Source organism: Lissotriton helveticus, chromosome 12 (genome assembly GCF_964261635.1).
Source record: "Lissotriton helveticus chromosome 12, aLisHel1.1, whole genome shotgun sequence".
Classification (NCBI taxonomy): domain Eukaryota; kingdom Metazoa; phylum Chordata; class Amphibia; order Caudata; family Salamandridae; genus Lissotriton; species Lissotriton helveticus.
In genome coordinates, this window is record NC_136073.1 from 824,990,255 (window position 1) to 825,014,523 (window position 24,269).

General features: G+C 46.5%; 1 protein-coding gene across 1 annotated transcript in view; it reads right to left on the reverse strand.

The window, feature by feature from the left end:
- Positions 1-24,269, reverse strand: part of NES (nestin) — a 78,679-nt gene that overhangs the window by 43,354 nt on the left and 11,056 nt on the right. The window contains exon 2 of the mRNA XM_078669836.1: positions 1,283-1,407. Coding sequence (XP_078525962.1) covers positions 1,283-1,407 — 125 coding nt within the window. The remainder of the gene's footprint in view (positions 1-1,282; positions 1,408-24,269) is intronic.

The following is a 24,269-nucleotide window of genomic DNA, read 5'->3' on the forward strand; positions in this document are numbered from 1 at the left end:
CCCACAAGTCAATCTATTGTGAACTTTCTTCTCCTTTGTCTGCAGGTGATGGACCAGACTCAGGTGGTGAAGTGTGTTGGTAGGTAGCGAGATCCCAGTTTTAAGAGGTTCATGACAATGGAAGGCAATGGGGATGTAGTGATGGAATGCGTGAGTTCGCATAGCATGAATCAGGGGATTTTGTGGTAAAGCTTGAGGGATCCAGGGAATCAGAAGAGAAGAAGAATTGCCTGGGGGTGTCATCTGGTTGCATCAGGTACAAGATTGTTTCATGGGGGTGATCAAATGACATGAGATGTGGTGTGGCGACTAGACTTGTGGTCTGCTCCGATATTGACACTTTGAGGGCCGTACAACTGGATTGATGGCTGTGGTTGGAGACTGGTAGGTGGGGTTCTGGTGCAACCAAATGGTTCAGGGTGCAATATAATGGATAGTGGTGTAATCTGACAGCAGGACTAGTTGCCTGATGTTATGAGAGAAGAGTTACAGGCAAGACCAATAAATAAAAGACAATAAGGGGGTATGGATTCTAGAGGTGCTGTGTGTTGATACGTTTCAGCACTCCATTCATCATCTCCTTGTGTTTGCTGTGTGTTGATGAGTAGGTGGTGGTAAAATCTGGTGGAATAAAACACCAGCAGGTATAAAGGCCTGATCACGTAAGATAAGTTTCTGGTGTGTGTAGGGTCATGAGCCTGGAAAGGAACTCCGTTGGATGGAGATGACTTTTCATGGCTGGAGGCCTAAACTGGTAGCTGAAGGGACAGTCTAATGAAAGTATGAATTTCTAAGAAACCTGGGGTCTGGTTTTGTAGCAGGAGGTGAGATCCATTGGCTGTTGGCTGATTATGTTGTCTGGTGGCTAGAAGTGGGGTTTGGACCAAAATCCAAGGATGGGATGGGGCATGGGCACGCTGGTGGCTGAAATGGCGATTTGGTGGCTTGGGCACCACCTGAAGCTTTCATTGAAGTCTAGAGGTTGAAAGCATGACCGGGTGGCTTATGTGTTGCGAAGAAATAGCACAGGATTCCTTTTGGTGGCACTTAGGCTCGCATTCTGAGGTCATTGATGATACGATGCAGTGTTCTTGTATTCTGAATTAACAACTCAACAGGGGTCAGTAATTCCAAGACGCCGAATAGTTCAGCATTCCAAGTTATATCCTGAAAAGGTTCTTAGCAATGGAGAATTACCAGGTGAAATCAGTGTTTGTGAACCTGGTATGTGCAATTATTCCTGAAAATGGGAAGACAAAGGCAAGGCTCAAAGGACTCTTACCTGTAAGTGGCCACCTCCAGGCTGAGGGACATTTTCAAGTGCATGAGCTGCTGTCGGTCTTCAAGGACGTGTGCGATCTGAACCCTCAAGCCCTGCTTCTCCTTCTCCAAGGATTCAATGTCCAACTAGGAGTGAACGAAACAAGACAAAAAGAAGCGACTGCATGAGACTTCTGGATCTAAAACATATGTCTACCTTGATTTCCATGTACCTGGAGTGTTCGCGATAAGGAGACACAGCTTGCAAACATGGCAAGGTAAAGCATTTGAGGAGAAAGGGAATATACATAAAAGATTATCCCAAATACACAATAGAATCAACATGATTTAAATTAGATTCTAAAACAAATTCTGAGGAGAGATTTAAAATGCAGCCACATTTGGCCAGTGGTCAATTACAGGGAAACTTCCAGTAAACATAAAGTTCCATCCCCCTTTCCGGAGTACCCAGGATTTGGTTTCCATCTTCTAAAGTACAAGGGAAGAGAGAAATGACGTTTAAAGATAATGCGTACCATGGCTGCAACCATCTGAGCAAACCACCATTTTTACTGTATCCGTCTTTCCTGATGGCGGCTAGAGCTCACTCAAAGCCACTAGGCCTAGGGATTGAAGAGTCTAATGGGTTTAAATTTGGCGCGGAAATTGAACCACAAAAACTGGTGGTGATCCCACCCACCACACCTGATTTTCCACCGCCTCATTTAAAGTAAGGGAACATCTGGGTTTCCTATGAAGGAATCTTAGTTGGCTCAGCCACCTGAAACCCTTGACCTGGCAGCCCTTCCCTTACAGAACCAGTGATTCATAGAGGCTGTTCCACTGCCCTGTATGGGACATAGAGACTGCCACTGGGAAACTAAACCATAGGGGAAACAAATATTGCCCCCGACCGGCAGAGAGACCTTCCTGAGTATCACGGCCACTGTTTGTTTCTCCAACATTTTCCAACTTGGGGAGGTTTGTTTGAGAAAATTATAAAACACTCAGAGTAGGCCAAAATATGGTGTTCAATAAACATTCCGCATTCAACTACAAATTCTATAGCCATTGAGAAAATAAATTAGTCCAACCAGTGTCTAGCTAGTATATATCAGCACTTGTTTCCCAGGTGTGAACTCCAATGCCTAACCTAATCTAATGTTAGTCAAACAGTGATAAAGGGGAAAAGGTAATGGATAAAAATAATAAAGAAATAAAGGTGAAAGACAGAAAGAAGACAAGTCTACAATAGTGGAGCCTCTTTAAAAGTGATGTCATTAAATCTATTGACCACACTTTGAGGGATAGTTCAACATGTTTCAACGTTTGCGTTTCTTTTTCTGGTCTTAAGCAAAAATATATTCGGGAAATATCCTGTAAAAGCCACAAATGGTGAGATCAATTACTTTATTTGTTTAAAAAAAGTTTCCCATGGAACATTTTTGAGAATATAAAAAAATAATTACAAAAGCACAAATGAAAATATTGTTAATATCCTTTCAAGTTTCCAGAACATATCCTTAAGACTGTCACCAATCCCTGCAGATTTTCCTCTAAACTTTGAGTCTTTGTAAATTCCGAATCAAGCTGATGATGCTACATCAAGAAGGAATTTTCCAGGTTGTTGGAAATTTCAGGACACCGAATGATCGATACCCAAAGTGTCTAGTTTTTTGAAAATCACAGGGTCTGGAAATCATTTTAAATTAGTTTATTTCCTTCCTATAGGGTTAGGGTCCATTGTATTATTTTCAAATCCGTGTAGGTTATTATCATTATCGCCTTTAAGAAAACTTAAATTATGCTTTTTAGCTCATACATTTGAGGTGCCCTGAAAAGAGTTATCCTTTAGTGTTAACTTTTCATAGGAATTATGGACAAACAGAAAATTTACTCTCATTAGCCTGATGCAAAAATATAAAATGGTCAAGTGCCAGAAATAGAGTTTGTGGTCAGATTGGCCCAAGGGTCTTCACGGATGCTCTCTCCCAGTTCTTCGAGTAAGAATGGGTCGCATTGAGAACGGCCTTTGTGGTCGAGGCCGATAATGTCTTGAATGCCGCTCTCAGTGACGTCAACGCAGTGCCTATTTCTGGTCCATGATTCCTTTAGAGAGCTGGAGGCCAACAGATTAGGCCGAGACTGATGACAAGCCGAGGATGTGTTACTAGCCAAGCGCCTAGGTCATAACCGCTTTGAGTGGCTACTATCCAAGGGATCAGTGTTGTGTCAGAGATACAATGGGGCTCTGGGCCTCCAGGCGCCAGCCCGATAAACACTGAGAAAATGATCTCAAAATAACCACAATCAAGTGTGAGTTAAGATCTGCTACACTGAGTAACTTGTTTTCAGAAATAAGAGTCAGTTAAGCAACTAAATGTAAGACATGTCTAAGAGAGTATTTTAATTAATTTGTAAAACCTAACAAGTTCATATCTTGTTTAAAAAAATTAGAAGAAAAATCTACATTAATGTGAAGTGGTCTAGTATATTGGTGTCCAAGATAGGTCCAGGTGGGCTGGAATCCTGGCAGACACTCAGGATGTTCATGTAGTTTGAGTTACTTACAATTACTGTAAATGGAACTCACATACATTGTTAGCGGTGACCCTGAAAAGCTGGTACGCATCTGACACTCTTAGATCTATGTGGATGCCTTCTTTCGAGATCCTGGCTCTGGAAGCATATCAACTACTTAACCCTGACATGCCCTAAACCGGTCAAAACATGCCTGTGATGGTTCAATAACTCTGAGGGATGATGACTGTTTGTCAAATTTAGAGTGACACTGCCTTTAGATTGCAATGTTATTGTGAGCTTTGATTTGGAAAGGTTGAATGTAAATTGTGGGCAATTTGCAATTTTGTGTTTGTATTTTAGTGGATTTGTGAAGCGCTTTTGACAAAGTTGAATACCTAAATTACATAAATGTGGCAATTAATTACAAATAAAATGAGTGAGTGGTGGGTAGCACCCTTCAACGTGTAGGGTCACAGCGGGGTGAGAAGAGCTATATAAATAAATTACAAAACAATATTGTAGAATAGAGTTAATGCAGAGCATCAGAGTGGAGAAGCAAGAAAGTGTTCATTGAAAAGGCTGTGTGAAGGGAAAAGAGACAGAGTGGACTGACTGGTCAGGGAAGGAGCGAGTGGCGAAATGGGAAAAAAGTGAAAACTAGATTGGGCTTAAGAAAAGCAAGGAATAGCACAATAATTGAAAAGCAGATGGAGATTAAAAGAAGAGGTATGCATTTAAAAAAGTGAGGCTGGATGTGTAATTAGATAATGGTCACACTTAGAGGTAAAAAGGGGACCTTAAGAGAAGGGGGACACCAGAGAGATGCTATTTAATGCGCTCGGTGTAGGGAAGTCTGAAAAGAGCTCAGTAAAAGACAGACAAGAGGAGGTGAAGATTATCCTATTCAGGAAAACCAATAAATAGGGAGAAAATGCAACCAACATGAGACAAATAGGATTGGTGTCACTACAACGCATGCTTTTACCACGCATGCCTTTACAACGCGGTTTTTACCACGCAGTCCATTACAACGCATAGTGCTTTGGGGCGCTGGATAGTGAATTATTTAATTTACTATTCCAACTCCAGTCCCCGTGGATAGCAGGGAAGGTGTTGGATAGTATATTAAATACATTCCCTATCCTAGAGCGCCCCCCAGCGCATTGCGTTGTAATGGTTTGCGTGGTAAAAGTTGCGATGTAATGGTAGTGCGTTGTAAAAAATTCGTTGTAACCGTGCTACACCGACAAATAGGAATAAGAATTTGGGTGTTTGGAAAATAATGATGATGCATTTTTCAAAATGTTGAATAATTTATATTTACAAGCCTTTTCTGGCGCATTGTTTGGTTGAATGTTTATGGTATTAAATAGGATTTCACTTTTCCACTGAATTATATTTTTTGAAAATACTATTATCAGTTCCCTATGACTATTTGTTCATCTATTCCACTGCCGGATGCAGGACAAAGGGCTTCTCTCTTGTAACTGCCCTAAGAGGCACTCAGATTAATTTTACAACGTGGCCTGCAGAACTCTGACCTTTCAAAGCCGTATATGCCCTCCAGGCCCTATGAAACAGGCGCCATTAGCTAATGCATTTGCTAATTTACTCCCACGAGCTCCCCTTACAATGGTGAGCCAGTAAATGGCATTTACAAAAATTTTTAAAAAAACGTAAGTACTTTTTTTGCTGACCTGCTGTGTTTCAGACCCTACAATCAGCCCTCATGAGCGCCTAATTTCAATTAAGCAGGTGACCACCTGGCTTGCAGACATTTAGCACGTGAAGGGTTAAACGTGTGCCTCGTTATCCCCGTGGAGGCGATCGAACCGCTGTGAGGCTGCCTCGGTGGTACCCAGCTGCAGCATCACTGGTGGGCGGAGAACAGATGCGCCCGGAAAAATTGAATTAGGAGCCATAACCGAATTAGCCCTTTTAGCCATGGAAGGAAGTAACAGGCTGTGATGGATTGCACTGTCTGTGGTTGCAGAAGGGAGCAGGCTAGAGTTTATTTATTTACTTCCCTCTTGCCTAGCGCCAAGCATTTCTGCCCGAAGCCACTTCAAGGAGCTAGCTTTTAAATATGAGTGGATATTTGTCCTAAAAGTTCATGAGGTCGCTTAGTGGGGAAAGGAGTCTATTCGTCCCACTGTTGGTCTCATGAATATCAATATACAAAAGGGAGCAGGATAGCAGAAGAGGCATCATGCACCCTTTGACCCGTGATGTCATCGCAGGATTGACCTCTTGTCTGATCCTATATCCATCAGCAGCCGATTCACATCTAATGGGTTTGGAAATTAACAAGGAGCGGTCACCACAGACCATGAATATTGGTTTTAATACAATGCCGCTGATGCCTACTTGACCCCTAAGCCCAGTGGGAGCCCGGCCCGTGACGGGGTACTCTAGGGCACGCATCACGTACCCTTCGTTGATGTTCTTGCTTGGTCTTTCCTAGAGTTATGGCGCCTCCCCTCGAGGCTTTCGAAGGGAAGGTTGTCGGGTTGGGCTAAGAGCACTCAAGAGTCGTGGTTGTGGTCCTTGAACTCCAAAGGCAGCTCCTCCATCTTGTAACCACAGATTACATGCATGTGGACCAGTGCTTAATTTGAGCCGGTGGTTTCCAGTACTCGGCACCAGCACTTAATTGGCAACACCAGGACTTATGACAGTCTACCACATGGTGGCGCTGTGTAGCTAATTTAGGGATGAGGACAACAACAGTTGTTTATTCGTTCAATATTCAGTAAACACAACTCATACCTGCAGCCCAAGCCATTCTTATAGGATTCGGGGCATGGAATAGTCGGATTTGTCACACTCGTAGGAGTATGATGGTTAATGGTTGTGTTTGGACTGTCACTGGCAGTGCTAGCAGGCGCAATAGGTGCTCCAAGCTGCAGTTGCCTCCTGACGAGGGTCCTGGCACTTATTGTTTTTACAAATTAAGCCCTGAGGATCAACTTGAAAGGCCCTGGTGGTACATGATTTGTGGCAGGCTTAGTGTATATTGATACCTAAAATATTGATCTACGTAAATACCTGACCTAAATATCGGACACTAAAATAGCATGAAAGTCACTACATATAGGTGGGTATAGGTTTACTATTCTCAACTCCACTTCAATGCATGTTGACAATCTTCTAGGTACACAGACGTGGAGGTATGGAAAAATCAATATTTTTGTTGTCGATATTCTTACAGCTCCGACTTGGCAGGTATCCAACACACATTGCTCATACTGTGAGGGATTGTGAAACTTGATACTGTCTCCACGGGTTTTAATGATGTAAGTGACTTTAATGTGGCGTCTTGTGTTCTGCTTGTCCATCAACTCTCAAGGTGAGGAAAGTGGATATTCAATGTTTGATTCTGATCTTTTTCAAAGACGAAGAGTGGTTTTGGAGATGGTATTGATCGTTGGCCCTCGCTTCGCAGGCTTTCTATGTAAACTGATAATAACAAGGACATGGTATACCTATAGGGAGTAGATATAGGTAAATATGAGAGCTATGGTACATGATGGCAGAGAAGAGAGAAAGCTTAGATTCTATCTGGCACCACGGTCACGGCTACATGTTGTCGCCCTGGTCAAACCCCATCATCTTTTGGTGTCTTAGTTCCATCATCTGTAAAAATGTGTTACAGTGGTATTAAGTTGTAAATAAAAAGTGCTTAATGCATATGCTTATGGGTCACTATCAAGTGCATTCATCTCTAGCAAAAGTTGGATATAGGTGTCTCTATCATGAAAAAATTCTTAGGTAAAAGTCAAGGTGGACATTATCGGGATAAAGGAGACAACAGCATAGGACGGACTGGTTCCATCTGATGTTGGCTATTTGAAGAGCGCAACTTATGCTGTAGTATATTATTTTGAACTAAAATCGCAGAACGATGAGGAGGAGAGGTTGTCAAGTGTCAGGGTATCCGATGAAGAACAAAGAGATCCCAATTCTACTTTAGACATCTCAACTGAAGTAAATCGTTTTTTTCCAGATAAATCATTCAAAGGGTGAATCCTTCAGTTGTGTACTTTCAGTCGCAAACAGTATTACCGGATATTGCGTTGCTTCTTGGTCGTTATCCGGGGGTGTCCCATCCCGTTCCATCAGTTTAGGCATCCACACAGGTACCGTACTGATGAGGACTCAATTTCTTTTTTACTGGCTCATGAAAGAGTCATCCTAAAATATGTTTAGCTGAGTCCACAAAGTCTGCTTGAAAGCCAGAACCACAGTTCTGTGGCGTTCTGGGAATTGGCTCCTATTTGTGAAGGTCTGCGTTTTCAGTAGTTACACATAGGTTGAACTAATCGTATAGATTCCCCTGGTAGGAAACATCTCTCAGATCCACTTTAAATTTTACTGCAAACTGTCTCTTCACTTTTAGTCTACTTAATATGAACTGTCATAACACTGCTACCCGCTAAATTGCGGTGACAGTGATCCCCAGTTGGCTTAAGGGAGGAACCGTCATGTGGCCAAAGAAGGGCTTGGAAGCCTTGGTCAACAACTTGGCATGACCAACCTATCTCATCGAAACATCTCCCACGCCATGTACATCAAAAGGTATGCAGACCTCTAGCATTGACAGATAGCTGGGGAGGCAGAGGCAGAGAGCCTGGAGACCTAAATACAAGTGGGTCATTAAATTCCAAAATGGGTGGTGATTCCTGCCACAGTGGGTAATAGTAATGTTTTATTAACAGTGCTTAGAAACAGCAGAAGTGTAGTATGAAGCAAAACAAGTTATTAGCATATGTAAGCAAAACGAGCATTTGACCTGCCTGCATGGAGTGGGGATTTCATTAATTGTAAGTGGGTCGGCGGTGTTATTGTCGCCAACCACCTGATGAGGTCTCTTTGAGCCTAGCAACCCAGGTGAAGACTTTTTGGACGATGCATCAAGAAGGGCTAAGAACTGTGTCAGAGCAACCATCTTCTTATGAATACCTGGAACCATGATTATGGCCTAAGCGTCAGGAATACCTGATCTATTCAGAGATGAAGTGCTGATGTCATGAAGAAGTCTCATCCAGTTGTCCATCAAGCCGAAACATCAATAGTGTTAGGCTGCTTCACTTGATGGGTTCTTGCAATCATTCAAATCCTCTTTTCTTCTCTCTAGCTTCTGATATCACTGTCGCAGCAGATCAGCATCTTCACTCCTCAAGACTTCTACTTCATACAACACAAACTATAACCTGATTATATTCCCCATAGGCCAAGTCTATGTCACTCTAAGAAAACGTACGTTCTGAGCTCTCAGTTCCTCATACAATTCATGTTTCTTGATGTGCATGTTGGTACTTGCTGTCCTGTATTGAGAATAGAAATAACCACATTCCCGTACCAAAATGCAAAGAGAAAATCCCAAGCCGGATGTGGACATGTGGAACTTGAGAGCTCTGTAAGGTACTCATGCTCTGATCCCCCATATAGGTTTAAGTCATGGGAGCTTTATGCAAGCAAGCATACTATGGGGGGAGATTTCCACAGTTTGACACACAGAGTGACCTGGCTGAAGGGTCCAAGATGGCTGAGTGCATGACATCATGACCATCAACGGCACCTCCTCAAGAGCAGAGGAGCGTCGCCCCGCCTGCTGCGAGTGCAGAAGACACACACAAATAAATAAAATGGCATGGCAATACCATTTTATTGCCATGACATTTTATTTCTCCGCCTGCTCGAGTGAGTGAGGGCAGGGGCTGGGCTGAATCTTGCGGTAGCAGGATTACAACTGCCACTGAAGTGCGCATGTCGGGTTGACCGGCTGACTTGCTACAGCCAGTCCGACATGTGTACTGTAGACCCAGCCACCCCTGGCTGTGAAACAGGCAGCGGATTTCTGACACAGGCCCTCAGCCTCAAATTGAGCACTGGGTTAGCTTGCTCCCACCAATCCTGGAGCTGCTCTCATGCTGATGAGAGCAGCTCCAGGATTGGATAGATTGGTGTTCCACTGGGTAGGAAGTAAGTCCTTTCACTCCTGTTTGTGGATGCCAAGGATGAAGGGCCACACCAGGAGAGACGCATCGGGGAAACCACGTGTGTGGTGAGGAGTTTGGCACCATCGTGCCTCACCATATGTTAATATAGCTATCCACCCCTGATCATGACGCTGCCAATGTCCAGGCTTGACCTTTGACTGAGCTCACAGAACTAAAACAAAGAGGATCAGGGAACAGGAGATCACTAGAAGACAGACCAGAAGCAAAGGTTGGATTGTATTCGAGATGTTTCAGGACTGTAGTGGGGGAAAAAGAAGAGCCCGGATTGGATCGCGCACCTCACGATTTTTCATGGTTGGGAATTTTTGTGCCTTGTATTGGGGTCTTAGATGTGTGTTTTTTCCTGTCTGGTTTCCGGGTCCTGAAGCACCAGTTCAGATTCTTTCACTCGACTGTGCTGAGGTATATCATGGTTTATTTTTCCATAATCGTGTGCCCGATAGGGTTATCGTGGACAAAACAAATTTCAATGTTCAAGACCAAAGAACATTGTAATCTGGGTATTCGCGAGATTTTTGTTTTTTAAAGTCACTGGATTTGGTTTCTTAATATTCTCTGCTGGTCAAAATTGAGGAAACCCTAAGAAACATATGACCATCTGTGGTTTAAGACATCAGAGCTACAAGGACAGCACGTTAGGTGCTGGTAACCAGGTAAACTCCCCTAACCCTTGGGATTCAACAGGTAAGCCATCCATCGAATGACAAGGAGCAGGCGGCCCAAGTGGGCTAGGTGGGTGACATGGAAGAAAGGATGCATTGTTCTAGCTTCATACCTTCATGTGTACATGACCGACCAATCCGGTAGGTGTCGCTAACATGCCTACTAGTTTTAATATCTTAATATGCAAGAGTGACCGAAAGGTCCGGTCCCAAAGGATTTACCAGGATATTTAGTTTCACCAAGTCACAAGGTTACACTCAGGGTCTGTTAGGGACACTGGGACGCTATTCTTCTAATGCAACTAGGCCGCTCATGACACCAAGGGCATGTTGAGAGTCAGATGCCACGAAGAAAACCTACAATAGAGCTTTTTCTGGCATCGCCCCTCGAATTTGGAACTCTCTCCCGCCTGAATTAAGAATGATCCCTTCAACTACATCTTTCAAGAAAGAAGTCAAAATTTGTATTCATGAACAAATTTCTAGAATAGTCCTACAGAAGTCCTTTCTACGAGCATATGTTCTCTTATCCTTTATGCATATAGACTATGTTTATTGTTTTGTATTTTTTTACCTTCGTTCACTTGTAAAGCGCTTTGATACCCGTGAGGGTCATGTTCGGCTTCTATAAAAAAATTCGAAGAAGTAAGTATAGGTTCTTGTGCGAAGAAGGACATGTGACCATCCACATTGAACATTATGAGGCCGGGTCGAGTAGTGGTAGGTTACCTTGGGTACCACTCGGCCACCAGAGTATACGGAAGGTTCAGTTGCATAGATGGTGATACCATCCATAGCAGGTGCTCAGTAATATAAAAGTGATATCTTGAAAAATGTAATCCGATCTGATCTCCAACTGTGATGACCTGAAGACAACTTTGAGCAGAAATAGAGTTTCTACCTACTTGCCTCCGTTGACACAGGGTGCATAGAAAGGAGAGGGTTATAGACTGAAACATAACAAAGGAGAAAGTGAAATAATGAACAGAAGGTGGGGAAGTAAGAGGGAGGGACAGGGTGGGGCACGGGATGAGAGTTGTTGGGAAGAGGCAGTCAGGGACCAAGGATGTTTGTTTAGAGGCATGATCCAAAGCCATTCAGTTCTGATATGCCATTGTAAGCAAGGCTTATCACCATCCTTCAATCAACAGGATAATACTATGTTCTGTTAATATTTATTAGACGCAACTCCTCTTTTCATTGAATTGCTGCTGCATTGGTATTCTCCCACTGTTGCAGCAGTGCATCTTCCAGACCTGAAACAGGAGCAGAGATTCTCCAACATCCTAGGCTTAGTCCAAGTCTTGAGTGGACCAGGAACTAACCAGACTCCTCCTCTGAGCTGAGATTCAGAGCAGAACAAATAGAAGGAGCCGGTTAAGTAATGACAGCCCTATCCAGTGAGTGACAGCAAATATATGAGACTGGACGGACGACAGTGTCTACACCTAGGAGTTCAACAGGATCCAGCCACAGGTAAAAGAACAGAGGACATGAATATGACATTAGTTCGCACAAATCACTGCCCTTGAGTGTACAGCGGTCCTATTGAACCATGGGTGGAAAAAGGGAAGAATCCCTCATTGCTCTGAGCCACAAGACCATTGTGATGACAAATCAGTGACAAGCAAGAAAACAAAGAATGGAGGTAGGATGCCACAAAAGACCATACAGGAAGGACTCCAACCTCAACAGAGAATATATAGATACCTCTGGTCCCACTCTAGGTGGAGTGTCTTCTGGACCTGCTAACATCCTCCACGCTAGGCCCTAAGCAGCTGTGCCATATTCAAGCCTAGCATCTTCCATGTTAGGTTCTAAGCAGCTGTGCATTAACCATAGGTTAGCATCCTCCATGCTAGGCCCTAAGTGCTGTGCAATACCCATAGGCTAGCATCCTCCATGTTAGGTTCTAAGCATCTGTGCATTAACCATAGGCTAGCATCCTCCATGTTAGGTTCTAAGCAGCTGTGCATTAACCATAGGCTAGCATCCTCCATGCTAGGCCCTGAGCAGCTGTGCATTAACCATAGGCTAGCATCCTCCGTGTTAGGTTCTAAGCATCTGTGCATTAACCATAGGCTAGCATCCTCCATGTTAGGTTCTAAGCAGCTGTGCATTAACCATAGGCTAGCATCCTCCATACTAGGATCTAAGCAACTGTGCATTAACCATAGGCTAGCATTCTCTATACTGTGATCTAAGAAGCTGTGCATTAACCATAGGCTAGCATCCTCCATGCTAGGGCCTAAGCAGCTGCGCATTAGACGTAGGCTAGCATCCTCCATACTAGGCTCTAAGCTGCTGTGCATTAACCATAGGCTAGCATCCTCCATGTTAGGTTCTAAGCAGCTGTGCATTAGACGTAGGCTAGCATCCTCCATACTAGGCTCTAAGCTGCTGTGCATTAACCATAGGCTAGCATCCTCCATACTAGGCTCTAAGCTGCTGTGCATTAACCATAGGCGAGCATCCTCCATACTAGGCTCTAAGCAGCTGTGCATTAACCATAGGCGAGCATCCTCCATACTAGGCTCTAAGCAGCTGTGCATTAACCATAGGCTAGCATCCTCCATGTTAGGTTCTAAGCAGCTGTGCATTAACCATAGGCTAGCATCCTCCATACAAGGCTCTAAGCTGCTGTGCATTAGACGTAGGCTAGTATCCTCCATACTAGGCTCTAAGCAGCTGTGCATTCGACGTAGGCTAGCATCCTCCATACTAGGCTCTAAGCAGCTGTGCATTAACCATAGGCTAGCATCCTCCATACTAGGCTCTAAACTGCTGTGCATTAACCATAGGCTAGCATCCTCCATGTTAGGTTCTAAGCATCTGTGCATTAACCATAGGCTAGCATCCTCCATGCTAGGCCCTGGGCAGCTGTACCATATTCAAAGGCTAGCATCCTCCATGCTAGGCTGTAAGCAGCTGTGCAATATTCAACGTCTAGCATACTCCATGCTAGTCCCTAAGCAGCTGTGCATTAACCGTAGGCTAGCATCCTCAATGCTAGGCTCTAAGTAGCTGTGCAATAATCAAAGTCTAGCATCTTCCATGCTCAGCCATAAGCAGCTGTGTATTACCCATAGATTAGCATCCTCCATGCTAGGCTCCAAGCAGCTGTGCATTAGACATAGGCTAGCATCGTCCATGTTAGGCTCTAAGCAGCTGTGCCATATTCAAGCCTAGCATCCTCCATGCTAGGCTCTAAGCAGTTGTGCATTAACCATAGGCTAGCATCCTCCGTTTTAGGTTCTAAGCATCTGTGCATTAACCGTAGGCTAGCATCCTCCATGCTAGGCTCTAAGCAGCTGTACATTAGACGTAGGCTAGCATCCTCCATGCTAGGCTCTAAGCAGCTGTGCATTAGACGTAGGCTAGCATCCTCCATGCTAGGCCCTAAGCAGCTGTGCATTACCCATAGACTAGCATCCTCCATGCTACGCCCTAAGCAGCTGTGCAATAATCAAAGTCTAGCATCCTCCCTGCTAGGCTCTAAGCAGCTGTGCAATAATCAAAGTCTAGCATCCTCCATGCTAGGCTCTAAGCAGCTGTGCAATAATCTAAGTCTAGCATCCTCCCTGCTAGGCACTAAGCAGCTGTGCAATAATCAAAGTCAAGCATCCTCCATGCTCAGCCCTAAGCAGCTGTGCATTAGACGTAGGCTAGCATCCTCCATGCTAGGCTCTAAGCAGCTGTGCATTAGACGTAGGCTAGCATCCTCCATGCTAGGCTCTAAGCAGCTGTGCATTAACCATAGGCTAGCATCCTCCATGCTAGGGCCTAAGCAGCTGTGCATTAACCACAGGCTAGCATCCTCCATGCTATGCTCTAAGCAGCTGTGCATTAGACGCAGGGTAGCATCCTCCATGCTAGGCTCTAAGCAGCTGTGCATTAACCATAGGCTAGCATCCTCCATGCTAGGGCCCAAGCAGCTGTGCATTAACCATAGGCTAGCATCCTCCATGCTCAGCCCTAAGCAGCTGTGCATTACCATAGATTAGCATCCTCCATGTTAGGTTCTAAGCAGCTGTGCCATATTCAAGCCTAGCATCCTCCATGCTAGGCTCTAAGCAGCTGTGCATTAGACGTAGGCTAGCATCCTCCATGCTAGGCTCTAAGCAGCGGTGCATTAGACGTAGGCTAGCATCCTCCATGCTAGGCCCTAAGCAGCTGTGCATTAGACGTAGGCTAGCATCCTCCATGCTAGGCTCTAAGCAGCGGTGCATTAGACGTAGGCTAGCATCCTCCCTGCTAGGCTCTAAGCAGCTGTGCATTACCCATAGGCTAGCATCCTCCATGTTAGGTTCTAAGCAGCTGTGCATGAACCATAGGCAGCACCCTCCATGCTAGGCCCTGAGCAGCTGTGCATTAACCGTAGGCTAGCATCCCTCATGCTAGGCTCTAAGCAGCTGTGCACTAGACGTAGGCTACCATCCTCCATGCTAGGCTCTAAGCAGCTGTGCATTAGACGTAGGCTAGCATCCTCCATGCTAGGCCCTAAGCAGCTGTGCATTACCCATAGACTAGCATCCTCCATGCTAAGCCCTAAGCTGCTGTGCATGAACCATAGGCTAGCATCCTCCATGCTAGGCTCTAAGCAACTATGCATTAGACATAGGCTAGCATCGTCCATGTTAGGCTCTAAGCAGCTGTGCCATATTCAAACCTAGCATCCTCCATGCTAGGCTCTAAGCACTTGTGCATTAACCATAGGCTAACATCCTCCATGTTAGGTTCTAAGCATCTGTGCATTAACCGTAGGCTAGCATCCTCCATGCTAGGCTCTAAGCAGCTGTACATCAGACGTAGGCTAGCATCCTCCATGCTAGGCTCTAAGCAGCTGTGCATTAGACGTAGGCTAGCATCCTCCATGCTAGGCCCTAAGCAGCTGTGCATTACCCATAGACTAGCATCCTCCATGCTAAGCCCTAAGCTGCTGTGCATGAACCATAGGCTAGCATCCTCCATGCTAGGCCCTAAGCAGCTGTGCATGAACCATAGGCTAGCATCCTCCATGCTAGGCCCTAAGCAGCTGTGCATTACCCATAGACTAGCATCCTCCATGCTCAGCCCTAAGTAGCTGTGCATTACCCATAGGCTAGCATCCTCCATGCTAGGCTCTAAGCAGCTGTGCTTTAGACGTAGGCTAACCTCCTCCCTGCTAGGCTCTAAGCAGCTGTACAATAATCAAAGTCTAGCATCCTCCCTGCTAGGCTCTAAGTAGCTGTGCAATAATCAAAGTCTAGCATCTTCCATGCTCAGCCATAAGCAGCTGTGCATTTCCCATAGATTAGCATCCTCCATGCTAGGCTCTAAGCAGCTGTACATTAGACGTAGGCTAGCATCCTCCATGCTAGGCTCTAAGCAGCTGTGCATTAGACGTAGGCTAGCATCCTCCATGCTAGGCCCTAAGCAGCTGTGCATTACCCATAGACTAGCATCCTCCATGCTACGCCCTAAGCAGCTGTGCAATAATCAAAGTCTAGCATCCTCCCTGCTAGGCTCTAAGCAGCTGTGCAATAATCAAAGTCTAGCATCCTCCATGCTAGGCTCTAAGCAGCTGTGCAATAATCTAAGTCTAGCATCCTCCCTGCTAGGCACTAAGCAGCTGTGCAATAATCAAAGTCAAGCATCCTCCATGCTCAGCCCTAAGCAGCTGTGCATTAGACGTAGGCTAGCATCCTCCATGCTAGGCTCTAAGCAGCTGTGCATTAGACGTAGGCTAGCATCCTCCATGCTAGGCTCTAAGCAGCTGTGCATTAACCATAGGCTAGCATCCTCCATGCTAGGGCCTAAGCAGCTGTGCATTAACGACAGGCTAGCATCCTCCATGCTAGGCTCTAAGCATCTGTGCATTAGACGCAGGGTAGCATCCTCCATGCTAGGCTCTAAGCAGCTGTGCATTAACCATAGGCTAGCATCCTCCATGCTAGGGCCCAAGCAGCTGTGCATTAACCATAGGCTAGCATCCTCCATGCTCAGCCCTAAGCAGCTGTGCATTACCATAGATTAGCATCCTCCATGTTAGTTTCTAAGCAGCTGTGCCATATTCAAGCCTAGCATCCTCCATGCTAGGCTCTAAGCAGCTGTGCATTCGACGTAGGCTAGCATCCTCCATGCTAGGCTCTAAGCAGCGGTGCATTAGACGTAGGCTAGCATCCTCCATGCTAGGCCCTAAGCAGCTGTGCATTAGACGTAGGCTAGCATCCTCCATGCTAGGCTCTAAGCAGCGGTGCATTAGACGTAGGCTAGCATCCTCCCTGCTAGGCTCTAAGCAGCTGTGCATTACCCATAGGCTAGCATCCTCCATGTTAGGTTCTAAGCAGCTGTGCATGAACCATAGGCAGCATCCTCCATGCTAGGCCCTGAGCAGCTGTGCATTAACCGTAGGCTAGCATCCCTCATGCTAGGCTCTAAGCAGCTGTGCACTAGACGTAGGCTACCATCCTCCATGCTAGGCTCTAAGCAGCTGTGCATTAGACGTAGGCTAGCATCCTCCATGCTAGGCCCTAAGCAGCTGTGCATTACCCATAGACTAGCATCCTCCATGCTAAGCCCTAAGCTGCTGTGCATGAACCATAGGCTAGCATCCTCCATGCTAGGCTCTAAGCAACTGTGCATTAGACATAGGCTAGCATCGTCCATGTTAGGCTCTAAGCAGCTGTGCCATATTCAAACCTAGCATCCTCCATGCTAGGCTCTAAGCAGTTGTGCATTAACCATAGGCTAACATCCTCCATGTTAGGTTCTAAGCATCTGTGCATTAACCGTAGGCTAGCATCCTCCATGCTAGGCTCTAAGCAGCGGTGCATTAGACGTAGGCTAGCATCCTCCCTGCTAGGCTCTAAGCAGCTGTGCATTACCCATAGGCTAGCATCCTCCATGTTAGGTTCTAAGCAGCTGTGCATGAACCATAGGCAGCATCCTCCATGCTAGGCCCTGAGCAGCTGTGCATTAACCGTAGGCTAGCATCCCTCATGCTAGGCTCTAAGCAGCTGTGCACTAGACGTAGGCTACCATCCTCCATGCTAGGCTCTAAGCAGCTGTGCATTAGACGTAGGCTAGCATCCTCCATGCTAGGCCCTAAGCAGCTGTGCATTACCCATAGACTAGCATCCTCCATGCTAAGCCCTAAGCTGCTGTGCATGAACCATAGGCTAGCATCCTCCATGCTAGGCTCTAAGCAACTGTGCAATAGACATAAGCTAGCATCGTCCATGTTAGGCTCTAAGCAGCTGTGCCATATTCAAACCTAGCATCCTCCATGCTAGGCTCTAAGCAGTTGTGCATTAACCATAGGCTAACATCCTCCATGTTAGGTTCTAAGCATCTGTGCATTAACCGTAGGCTAGCATCCTCCATGCTAGGCTCTAAGCAGCTGTGCATTAGACGTAGGCTAGCATCCTCCATGCTAGGCCCTAAGCAGCTGTGCATTACCCATAGACTAGCATCCTCCATGCTAAGCCCTAAGCTGCTGTGCATGAACCATAGGCTAGCATCCTCCATGCTAGGCCCTAAGCAGCTGTGCATGAACCATAGGCTAGCATCCTCCATGCTAGGCCCTAAGCAATTGTGCATTACCCATAGACTAGCATCCTCCATGCTCAGCCCTAAGTAGCTGTGCATTACCCATAGGCTAGCATCCTCCATGCTAGGCTCTAAGCAGCTGTGCTTTAGACGTAGGCTAACCTCCTCCCTGCTAGGCTCTAAGCAGCTGTGCAATAATCAAAGTCTAGCATCCTCCATGCTAGGCTCTAAGCAGCTGTGCAATAATCTAAGTCAAGCATCCTCCATGCTCAGCCCTAAGCAGCTGTGCATTAGACGTAGGCTAGCATCCTCCATGCTAGGCTCTAAGCAGCTGTGCATTAGACGTAGGCTAGCATCCTCCATGCTAGGCTCTAAGCAGCTGTGCATTAACCATAGGCTAGCAACCTCCATGCTAGGGCCTAAGCAGCTGTGCATCAACCGTAGGCTAGCATCCTCCATGCTAGGCTATAAGCAGCTGTGCATTAACCATAGGCTAGCATCCTCCATGCTAGGGCCTAAGCAGCTGTGCATTAACCGTAGGCTAGCATCCTCCATGCTAGGCTCTAAGCAGCTGTGCATTAGACGCAGGGTAGCATCCTCCATGCTAGGCTCTAAGCAGCTGTGCATTAACCATAGGCTAGCATCCTCCATGCTAGGGCCTAAGCAGCTGTGCATTACCCATAGATTAGCATCCTCCATGCTAGGCTCTAAGCAGCTGTACATTAGACGTAGGCTAGCATCCTCCATGCTAGGCTCTAAGCAGCTGTGCATTAGACGTAGGCTAGCATCCTCCATGCTAGGCCCTAAGCAGCTGTGCATTACCCATAGACTAGCATCCTCCATGCTACGCCCTAAGCAGCTGTGCAATAATCAAAGTCTAGCATCCTCCCTGCTAGGCTCTAAGCAGCTGTGCAATAATCTAAGTCTAGCATCCTCCCTGCTAGGCTCTAAGCAGCTGTGCAATAATCTAAGTCTAGCATCCTCCATGTTCAGCCCTAAGCAGCTGTGCATTAGACGTAGGCTAGCATCCTCCATGCTAGGCTCTAAGCAGCTGTGCATTAGACGTAGGCTAGCATCCTCCATGCTAGGCTCTAAGCAGCTGTGCATTAACCATAGGCTAGCATCCTCCATGCTAGGGCCTAAGCAGCTGTGCATTAACCACAGGCTAGCATCCTCCATGCTAGGCTCTAAGCAGCTGTGCATTAGACGCAGGGTAGCATCCTCCATGCTAGGCTCTAAGCAGCTGTGCATTAACCATAGGCTAGCATCCTCCATGCTAGGGCCCAAGCAGCTGTGCATTAACCATAGGCTAGCATCCTCCATGCTCAGCCCTAAGCAGCTGTGCATTACCATAGATTAGCATCCTCCATGTTAGGTTCTAAGCAGCTGTGCCATATTCAAGCCTAGCATCCTCCATGCTAGGCTCTAAGCAGCTGTGCATTAGACGTAGGCTAGCATCCTCCATGCTAGGCTCTAAGCAGCGGTGCATTAGACGTAGGCTAGCATCCTCCATGCTAGGCCCTAAGCAGCTGTGCATTAGACGTAGGCTAGCATCCTCCATGCTAGGCTCTAAGCAGCGGTGCATTAGACGTAGGCTAGCATCCTCCCTGCTAGGCTCTAAGCAGCTGTGCATTACCCATAGGCTAGCATCCTCCATGTTAGGTTCTAAGCAGCTGTGCATGAACCATAGGCAGCATCCTCCATGCTAGGCCCTGAGCAGCTGTGCATTAACCGTAGGCTAGCATCCCTCATGCTAGGCTCTAAGCAGCTGTGCACTAGACGTAGGCTACCATCTTCCATGCTAGGCTCTAAGCAGCTGTGCATTAGACGTAGGCTAGCATCCTCCATGCTAGGCCCTAAGCAGCTGTGCATTACCCATAGACTAGCATCCTCCATGCTAAGCCCTAAGCTGCTGTGCATGAACCATAGGCTAGCATCCTCCATGCTAGGCTCTAAGCAACTGTGCATTAGACATAGGCTAGCATCGTCCATGTTAGGCTCTAAGCAGCTGTGCCATATTCAAACCTAGCATCCTCCATGCTAGGCTCTAAGCAGTTGTGCATTAACCATAGGCTAACATCCTCCATGTTAGGTTCTAAGCATCTGTGCATTAACCGTAGGCTAGCATCCTCCATGCTAGGCCCTAATCAGCTGTGCATTACCCATAGACTAGCATCCTCCATGCTAAGCCCTAAGCTGCTGTGCATGAACCATAGGCTAGCATCCTCCATGCTAGGCCCTAAGCAGCTGTGCATGATCCATAGGCTAGCATCCTCCATGCTAGGCCCTAAGCAATTGTGCATTACCCATAGACTAGCATCCTCCATGCTCAGCCCTAAGTAGCTGTGCATTACCCATAGGCTAGCATCCTCCATGCTAGGCTCTAAGCAGCTGTGCTTTAGACGTAGGCTAACCTCCTCCCTGCTAGGCTCTAAGCAGCTGTACAATAATCAAAGTCTAGCATCCTCCCTGCTAGGCTCTAAGCAGCTGTGCAATAATCAAAGTCTAGCATCCTCCCTGCTAGGCTCTAAGCAGCTGTGCAATAATCAAAGTCTAGCATCCTCCATGCTAGGCTCTAAGCAGCTGTGCAATAATCTAAGTCTAGCATCCTCCCTGCTAGGCACTAAGCAGCAGTGCAATAATCAAAGTCAAGCATCCTCCATGCTCAGCCCTAAGCAGCTGTGCATTAGACGTAGGCTAGCATCCTCCATGCTAGGCTCTAAGCAGCTGTGCATTAGACGTAGGCTAGCATCCTCCATGCTAGGCTCTAAGCAGCTGTGCATTAACCATAGGCTAGCATCCTCCATGTTAGGTTCTAAGCATCTGTGCATGAACCATAGGCTAGCATCCTCCATGCTAGGCTCTAAGCAGTTGTGCATTAACCATAGGCTAGCATCCTCCATGCTAGGTTCTAAGCAGCTGTGCATGAACCATAGGCAGCATCCTCCATGCCAGGCTCTAAGCAGCTGTGCATTAACCGTAGGCTAGCATCCTCCATGCCAGGCCCTAGGCAGCGGTGCATTAGACGTAGGCTAGCATCCTCCATGCTAGGCTCTAAGCAGCTGTGCATTACCCATAGGCTAGCATCCTCCATGTTAGGTTCTAAGCATCTGTGCATTAACCATAGGCTAGCATCCTCCATGTTAGGTTCTAAGCAGCTGTGCATTAACCATAGGCTAGCATCCTCCATACTGGGATCTAAGCAGCTGTGCATTAACCGTAGGCTAGCATCCTCCATGTTAGGTTCTAAGCAGCTGTGCATTAACCATAGGCTAGCATCCTCCATACTGGGATCTAAGCAGCTGTGCATTAACCGTAGGCTAGCATCCTCCATACTGGGATCTAAGCAGCTGTGCATTAACCGTAGGCTAGCATCCTCCATGTTAGGTTCTAAGCAGCTGTGCATTAGACGTAGGCTAGCATCCTCCATGCTAGGCTCTAAGCAGCTGTGCATTAGACGTAGGCTAGCATCCTCCATGCTAGGCTCTAAGCAGCTGTGCATTAGAAGTAGGCTAGCATCCTCCATGCTAGGCCCTGAGCAGCTGTGCATTAACCGTAGGCTAGCATCCTCCATGCTAGGCTCTAAGCAGCTGTGCATTACCCATAGGCTAGCATCCTCCATGTTAGGTTCTAAGCATCTGTGCATTAACCATAGGCTAGCATCCTCCATGTTAGGTTCTAAGCAGCTGTGCATTAACCATAGGCTAGCATCCTCCATACTGGGATCTAAGCAGCTGTGCATTAACCGTAGGCTAGCATCCTCCATGTTAGGTTCTAAGCAGCTGTGCATTAACCATAGGCTAGCATCCTCCATACTGGGATCTAAGCAGCTGTGCATTAACCGTAGGCTAGAATCCTCCATACTGGGATCTAAGCAGCTGTGCATTAACCGTAGGCTAGCATCCTCCATGTTAGGTTCTAAGCAGCTGTGCATTAGACGTAGGCTAGCATCCTCCATGCTAGGCTCTAAGCAGCTGTGCATTAGACGTAGGCTAGCATCCTCCATGCTAGGCTCTAAGCAGCTGTGCATTAGAAGTAGGCTAGCATCCTCCATGCTAGGCCCTGAGCAGCTGTGCATTAACCGTAGGCTAGCATCCTCCATGCTAGGCTCTAAGCAGCTGTGCAATAATCATAGGTCCTCTTCACCTACCTTTGGGTTGATTTTTGCTATTCTCCCAAACCTTTCTTCCTGTACTTCTTCCAAGTCCACCCCACACTCTTATCCTCCACCCTAATGTAACATTACACGAATGCAAATACGTGTGGTGCATGTTATGTAGCATATAAACTGTACTATGTTTCTTTATTTAAGGTGCTAGGCACCATTCAGTAACTAGTACCTAAATGTCGACGCATATTCGAATTTTGTTCTTGTGAACTGTATAGTTACACTCTTCATCAGTTGTAGTAAATATACTCTCCCTCCTGAATAAATATAAAGTTCAAAAGTACAAAATATAAGTACAAAATAGTTTACAATACTTTTCAGAGGCAGGTACTGGAAGACTGAAAAGACCACGGCCCAGACTTACCACGATTTTGCTTCGGGTTGCCCCTTTCCTTTTTTACAAAGCCCCAACGCAAAATCTATTTTTGGTATTTACGAAGATACGGGAAGCGCGAATTTCGTGTCTTTGCTTGGTTTTGTAAAAAGAAAAATACCCCAAGGAAGCTTATAGAACTGCCTTGCAGTACTTTCCGTCTGGATACATTACATGGGTGTTCCTGTGCATTCACACACGTTTTCTGATGTAAACCCATATTTACTAAAGTCAGTAAACCTGGGTGTGTCCCAAAATGGTGCACCTACCCAAGGCTGGAGTAACAAGGAAAAATATCCTTATCCTTATTTCCCTTATGGTACTTCCTCTTTGCATGTGTCCATTCCTAAACAAAAACTATTCTGACCACAACACAGGCACTTTTCCATTGTGGTGCCATGGTGCCTTCATTGGCGCTTGGCAGCCATTAGTGCAGCAACGGTTTCTTCGTGAGGGCGAAAAGGCATCACCCCCCACCCACTGTGGCGCTAAACGTGGAAAATAAAATGACAATTATATGATTTCATTGCCTTTTTACTTTTAAAGTTTAGCAGCGCAGCAGCCTGCAGCCGGGATTAGTGGGGGTGTCTCCTCTACTGCTGATTGGTAGCAGAAGAGGACTAGCGAGCAGGATGGACCCTCCAAAGTGCGCATGTCACTTTGGCCGGCTCTCTTGAGTCGGCCAAAGTGACATGCGCACCTTGCAGCTCTCCACTCAGCTGTCTTAGACAGTTGGGTGGAGGCAAAACATGGTCCTAAAGGGTCTGAAAGAGCGTCCAGGCAGTACGCTCCATCCAATCCTGGTGCTACTCTCATGCTGGTGAGAGTAGCGTCAGGATTGGTTAGTGGAACTTCCTGGAGTCTGGAGCTCGCGGAGCAGACAGAAGAGGGACCGAAGAGGACGTCGGACATGCAGCAGGCAAGGTAACTGGGTTTAGTTTTTGGGTCTCGCGCCTAGCGTTGCAGTGCGCAGCAGTGCGCGTGCAACGTGAGACCTCTTTCTGCTCTCTCCCTTTGATGCAATGCAGCGCTGCAACTCCCCTTGCTGTGCTGCATTGCAATAAAGTTTAGTAAATCTGCCTCGTCATGTTTGCCACCTGATGAGCAATTGCACCACACAGGAAGAGCATCTTGAAATTACTGACAAAGTTATTTTAGGACAGACAATCACCCCATAAAATGGGGCTCTTTCTGGTTCTGCCTGCCTTCAGTTCTAGCTGTCTGCTGCAAACGCTAATGTGATCAATACATGGCCACAGCACTTTGCGGATGATTACACTGTGCTGCTTACTTTAGGTAAGTAGTTCCTTGCTGCATACGTCACAAGCACACATTTATCAGCAGCAGAAGTAACTTTTCAGTCCTGGCAGGAGCATCGCACCAGAGGCTTATAGTCGCCACGCTCCATTCCAGTGGCAGCAGCTCTCCCAGTGGTGTAATACAGGCCCCCGCGGTGCGCGAGCCCCCTCAGCACTGTTCTCTGGACGGAGAGCTCCTGATGTCGTCCGGAGGGGGGGCCTCCACCTACCTTTCACAGGCTCCCCTCAAGTTTCATTACGCCAGTGAGCTCTCCCCAGGTGACACTCCTCACAACGTGCAGGGAAAACAGGTTGGCTTTGCCAATACTGTTTCCTGGTGGGGCTGGTAGACAGGGCCACGCGCCTGTGGTCATTGAAATCAATACTGCCTCTATGGCTACTGCACGCTAATGAATGGACCCTCAGGCCCCA